At 41.5% G+C, this 6,000-nt stretch overlaps 2 protein-coding genes across 2 annotated transcripts in view; both read right to left on the reverse strand.

Moving 5' to 3' along the window:
- Positions 1 to 6,000, reverse strand: part of adamts6 (ADAM metallopeptidase with thrombospondin type 1 motif, 6) — a 337,746-nt gene that overhangs the window by 78,068 nt on the left and 253,678 nt on the right. The gene's annotated exons all lie outside the window — the stretch shown is intronic.
- LOC119424634 lies at positions 2,716 to 4,941 on the reverse strand. Its single transcript, XM_037692122.1, has 2 exons — positions 4,227 to 4,941; positions 2,716 to 3,751 (listed from the first exon to the last, which is right to left on the reverse strand). Exons 1-2 carry the CDS (start codon positions 4,740 to 4,742, stop codon positions 3,278 to 3,280), a joined length of 990 nt encoding a protein of 329 aa, XP_037548050.1. The 5' UTR covers positions 4,743 to 4,941; the 3' UTR covers positions 2,716 to 3,277.

Genomic DNA, 6,000 nt, shown 5'->3' on the forward strand with positions numbered 1-6,000 from the left:
TTAGGGTGCATTCACACCAGCCCTGTTAATTCCGCTTTAATCGAACTCTAGCTCGTTTTCCTAGAAAGTCCAGTTTGTTTGGGGAGGTGTGAACACGCCATCGAACTCTGTCACGGAACAAAAAGGCGAAATCTGGCCCGGGCTAAAACCTAGGTCTCGGTCCAGTAGAAGAGAACTCCAGCACGGTTCGAGTACAGTGTGAATGCAAACAGACCGGGCCCCACTCCACAAGCAAGAAGTAGAGTACAGAGCAGGACAAACAAACACGCATTTCTCTTACCTCATATGGAGCCGTCAGCTGCCTTGTGAGAAAAACAATATTCTCCATGGTCTTCTGCTTCAACTTCTGCTCATGCTGAGTCCATTTTTGAAAAATGACAAAATATAACTCCTAAAACTGCTAAAACTTGATGCCACTCCGTTTTTGTTTTTATTTCCAGAAGAAGAAAAATAAGTGTCTTCAGAGGTTTTTGTGTCGTTACTTTCAGTATTTCTAGGTGCAGCGCCCCCACAGGCGAGTGGGGGAATAGGTTGGTTCAACAGGTTGGCTCGACTGCACAGTGCAGTGTGAATGCAAACGCACCAGCTCAAATGTAAACAAAATGTCATGAATATTGGTCCCCAACCGAACCGAGTCTACCGGACTATCAGATGTGAAAACAACCTTAAAGACAGCAGTGCATGCTTTGATTTTGGCATGAACCTCTGGTCCAAACCATGGTTTCTGGTTAGGGTAAGTGCAGATGGAGGTTTTACGCACAACATCACTAATGCATTTCCCTATGAAGCCTACAAAAGAATCTGTGTACGTGATGATGTCTCCACCAGCTGAGGCCCTGTACACACGTAGCCGGATATCAGGAAAACCGAATAGTTTATCATGCGGTGTGGCCTTTCATCCACACGTGAACTCCGGTTGATGTAACTATAAACGAATAATAACAAAAACTCCGACCAAAGTGGAGATTTGAGAAATCTCCTCTTTCGGGTTTGCGTGTGGACTTTCGGAACCGGAGATATGCGCATTATGTCTGCGACAGATGGTGCAGCGCGGCGCTGACGTCACATGTGCGACAATTGTTTTTGTTTGCCCATTCATTCGGAGGGAAAATGACTGCGTTTAGGGAAGTACTAATTGTAACGCTGGTTCAGGCAATTTTTGCTTGCTTGTTTTTACAAGCACAACTGCTCCAACAGATGGAATTACAAAGGAGAAAAAGCGTTTGGCGTTCAGCTCTTTTACAGCAACTATCCCTACCGATACGGAGGCACAATACCGCCATTCAGCGTCGCCGTCGCCGGTTTTGGATCAGACCTGGACGCACTGCTGGCTGGTGGGAAAACTTTGAGAAGGAAATTGTTCTCCCACAGGAATGGCGTGAGAACTTCAGAATGTCACGGTCGTCATTACTGTCGCTCTCGGAGTTACTCCTTCCTTACATTCAAGGGAAGAGTACTGTAATGCGATCTCCAGTCTGTGTGGTCAAAAAAGTTGCATGCACGCTATATTATTTGGCTGACGAGGGAAGACTGCGTAAAACGGCCAATGCATTTGGCTTATCAAGACAAGTAGTCTCAAACATAATTAGAGAGGTGTGTAAGGCTATAACTGTGTACTTGGGACCATCTTACATAAAAATGCCAACAACAGAGACTGCTGTGCGTGCACTTGTTGAGGGATTTGAGCAGGCTTATGGTCTCCCTCAGTGCCTTGGAGCTGTGGATGGGACTCATGTGGAGATAAAGCAGCCATCAGCTAATTCTACAGAGTACCTAAATAGGAAGGGGAGGTTTTCTCTTAACATACAAGCCACCTGTGATTACAAGTACAGCTTTATTGATGTAGTTGTGAAATGGCCAGGGAGTGTGCATGATGCCAGAGTTTTTGCTAACTCCACAATAAACACAAATCTGAAAAACATGAAGATTCCCCCCTGTCCAAGACAAATTGTGGAGAACGAAGACGCTATACCCATTTACATACTGGGTGACCCTGCATACCCACTTCTACCTTACCTGATGAAAGAATATGCTAACGGAGGAAGCAATGTTCAGGAGCAGTACTTTGGACTTTCGTTGTGCCGAGCTAGAATGGTGATTGAATGTGCATTTGGAAGACTAAAAGCCCGATTTGGAGCCCTGAGGAGAGCCATGGACATCAATATGAATGATCTTCCATTTGTTATATATGCATGTTTTGTGTTGCACAATTTTTGTGAGGCATCAAAAGACACTGTGGATGAAAACAGAATAACTGAAGCTATTCAACATGACAGGAACAATCAACCGGACACACAGCCAGTGGTCAGAGGAGACAGCTTGGCAGCAGAAGGAAAGCGGGTCAGGAGAGTCCTCACTCAGTGTCTGGATCCATAAACACAAAAACCTGTGAACTATTTAGCAGACTGCGTTGTTTTTTCATAAAAAAACGTTATAGTTAGCACCATGTATGTTAGAGAATTTTTAAATTGTTTTGTGCAATGTTATTGCATTTCATTCTATTAATGCATGAAAAGCTACCACCCAGGATTTAGATACATTATATAATAGTTTGTAGCTCATTAGACAGACTTTTAAGTTAAATGATTTTACTTTTCTCTCTTAAAATTGGACCTGTAGTGTATTAAATAGTGCTGCCAATACTTTCTGATGAACATGACTGTATTTGTAACTGATAAATGTCATATTCACAAAAATTCACATAAAGAAACTTGCTTTTAAAATGTTTGTCAATTTATTCAAACGAACACACTTAACATGTTCTTATTTTGTGTTTCATTTATGAACAGATCAGATTATAACAGATCTACAACAGATAAAGCTTTTTAAACATGGGAGAAAAGCAGCACAGTTACTGTACACTTTTAAATCAGTGATGCCCAAGTCCATAACTTGGGAGCTACCACAGGTACATTTCAGCTGCATTTTCTTCAACAAACCAGTATGAAATAGCTGATTTCAATCATCAGTATGTATTTGATAGTGGTGTTTTGGAGAAATAAATACATCTAAGTAGCAGTAGCTCCCAAGGACTGGACTAGATCACCACTCTTATAAAGATTCACGTAACAAAAATGTAAATAGTTAAAGTATTGTGCAATTGCTACATTTTAAGCTTTTCACAGTATGTATAAAAAGATAGCAAACAGAAAAAAAAAACACTGTCAGAGTAAATAACACTGTGATTAACAACCTGACATGTGTGCAACCTTGTGCAAAAGTGGAACTTGTATATACTTAACTGTACCAGACTTGTTTCGATGTATAAAACAGTACTCTACTGGTCACTAAAAAGGGCCTGACTGAATGAAAATTGGTCAGTGGCTTCAGCAGGTGTGTGGAACACAGCTTCAGTGTTCATAGTGTTTCCTGGTCTTGTGTTTTGACGTGTTCTGTCAGAAGTGGAGTTGTTTGGGTATGGGTAATTTGCTGAGTTTTGGTGGACAGAATGGTGGGCCATTGTGTGCGAATACATCGGACCTCTTGGCTCATATGGCATGTAGTGTGGTGGTTGTGCAGGTGCATGAATGACCTGTTTCAGAAGAGAAAACCCATCAACAATCGATGTGGTAAGTCTTTCCAGTGTATTGGACATTTTTGAATAGTTTTCGGATGCTTTTTGTTCTGATGTCTCAATGATTTCCACCAGTCTCTTTTTCACACGCTGGTCTTCCTCAAGAGCATTCAGCCACTGGGTCTCAGCAGGCAGCTTTCTCCTCAGACGGTCGTGTCTGTGTCCTTTTAGTTTTGCCTTCAAAAGAGAAATGAAAATCATCACAATTAAACATAAAAAAGTAAACCTGGATCATGTTGATGTTGTACTTTTCACATCACTTCTACATAACAATATGTAATAACAGCGTATCCAATGTTTGCTATATGTCTTAAAGTGTATTTTGTACCCACCACCCCATCAAACTAATGAATATGTAGGCCTAACATAATATGAGATGAGTAAGAGCATGATGGTGTCATTTCTTTTTTGCAATAATAATAAAAATAAATCAGCAACCCGTACACAGTAAAATATAAAAAACATCACATTCCAGCCTCCACTACACACCTCAACTCTTGCATAATTTTTAACACACATATTGCCTTAACTGTATTTTTAATAGCAACACAATTCAACAAACCTGTTCCGTGAATTATAGTACATCCAACAGATGAACATTTACAGCAAAAGTACTTTTATTTATGAGGAATGGACAGAAAAATATACGTACATCAAGCAGGTCTCTCCTCTCCTTTGAAGTAGGACCCACACTGCTTTCATTATCAGACCCTGTGTCTGCTACATCCATGGTAGTGGAGGAAGAAGATGTGGATGGTGAGGGTAGGGTCCGAGAATGATCCAGGTCAGCTGTTTCACTACCGGAGGATATGGTAGTACTAGCTGGAGAGCCACCCCAGATTTGTTCGCACAGTTCGAAGTACAGAAGAACCACTCGACCGTGTCCACTCCTGCGTCCTGTATCAACAGCATGGCGATATTTACCTCGGACTGCTTTCATTTTTGTTGTTAAATTCCCGCGCGTGATGTCGGCATGTGAATGGGGAAACTCGTCGGAGGACTCCGTTGGGTAATGCTCTAAAAAAAGCGCTAAAATATCAACATACTTGTTCTGACAGGATTCCCAGTCGACATTTTCCTGAGTTTTATTAACTTTGTACTCCAACACGGTATTTAATAGTAGTTCAACCTCGCGGTCTGTCCACACAAACGAACCTCCAGGCGCCATGATTCAATACTAACAGGAAGTTGTGGTTGCTTTGAAGGGTTGTGATTTGCTGATATACGTTTCACCTTTGCACTACACTGCCTCCTATGGGTTGGGCATATTCTTTACAACGCTCTGTGGTGAACATCACCGGGTTCATGTAGACGATCATTTTCTCTATCCGAACATGTATGTACGGCGATATTTTTTTGCGCGGATATTCGTTTTTTCAAACACCAGGCTACGTGTGTACAGGGCCTGAGTCTGCAACCATCTGCCAATCAATCATTTGAAAGCAGTCCTGCAGAGCTGCTTCAGCCAAATTGTCCCACTTATAAAAATCCCTGGAGGCTGATTTGTCCTGTTTGAGCCTTTGTTTATATGCAAGTATCAGTAGGATAGCACTGCGGTCAGCTTTATCAAAAGCAGGGAAGAGGAGGGGTTTGTAACACTCTTTGAATGGGGTGTAACAATGGTCCAGGATCTGCCCCCACCCCCCATGAGCTGAGATATGTGCTGATAGAGTTTTGGTAATACTGCCTTTATATTGAACATTTTTCAGTCAGGTCATCTGGACAGTTTTTTTTTTTTTTTGTGCTGAAACGTTTCGCCTTTGGTCCGGAAGGCTTCATCAGTCAATGAAACACACAACAAAACTGATTTTTCCCCCAACAGCTTACTCCAAAGTGGAACAAACCAGTTCTGCTTGTGATAAGATAGTCTCTTTGGTACGCCCCCTCCTCCATTGCCGGCCCTCTTCCTTGTTGACAGTCTTGTCAAAATGGTTGAAAACAGCATTGTCAACAAAGAAACTGTCCAGATGACCTGACTGAAAAATGTTGGATTGTATACCTGGATTATTGAGCATGGACATTGTTGCCTTTATATTAAAATCGCCCACAACAATAAAAACAGCATCAGGGTGAATGTTTTCAAGAAGGTTTATAATTCCATACAGTTTGTTCAGGGCTTGGGTTTTTGTAGCCTGAGGTGGAATGTAAACTGATGTGAGAATGACAGAGCTGAATTCTCTGGGCAAATAGAAGGGTCAGATTTTAATAGTTAGCAGCTCCAGGACTGATGTGCAGTGAGTTGTTAAAATGTGTACAGTGCCTTGCGAAAGTATTTGGCCCCCTTGAACTTTTCAACCTTTTGCCACATTTCAGGCTTCAAACATAAAGATACAAATTTTTAGTTTTTTGTGAAGCATCAACAACAAGTGGGACAAAATCGTGAAGTGGAATGAAATTTATTGGATGTGTCAAACTTTTTTAACAAA

Source organism: Nematolebias whitei, chromosome 18 (genome assembly GCF_014905685.2).
Source record: "Nematolebias whitei isolate Nwh7 chromosome 18, NemWhi1, whole genome shotgun sequence".
Classification (NCBI taxonomy): domain Eukaryota; kingdom Metazoa; phylum Chordata; class Actinopteri; order Cyprinodontiformes; family Rivulidae; genus Nematolebias; species Nematolebias whitei.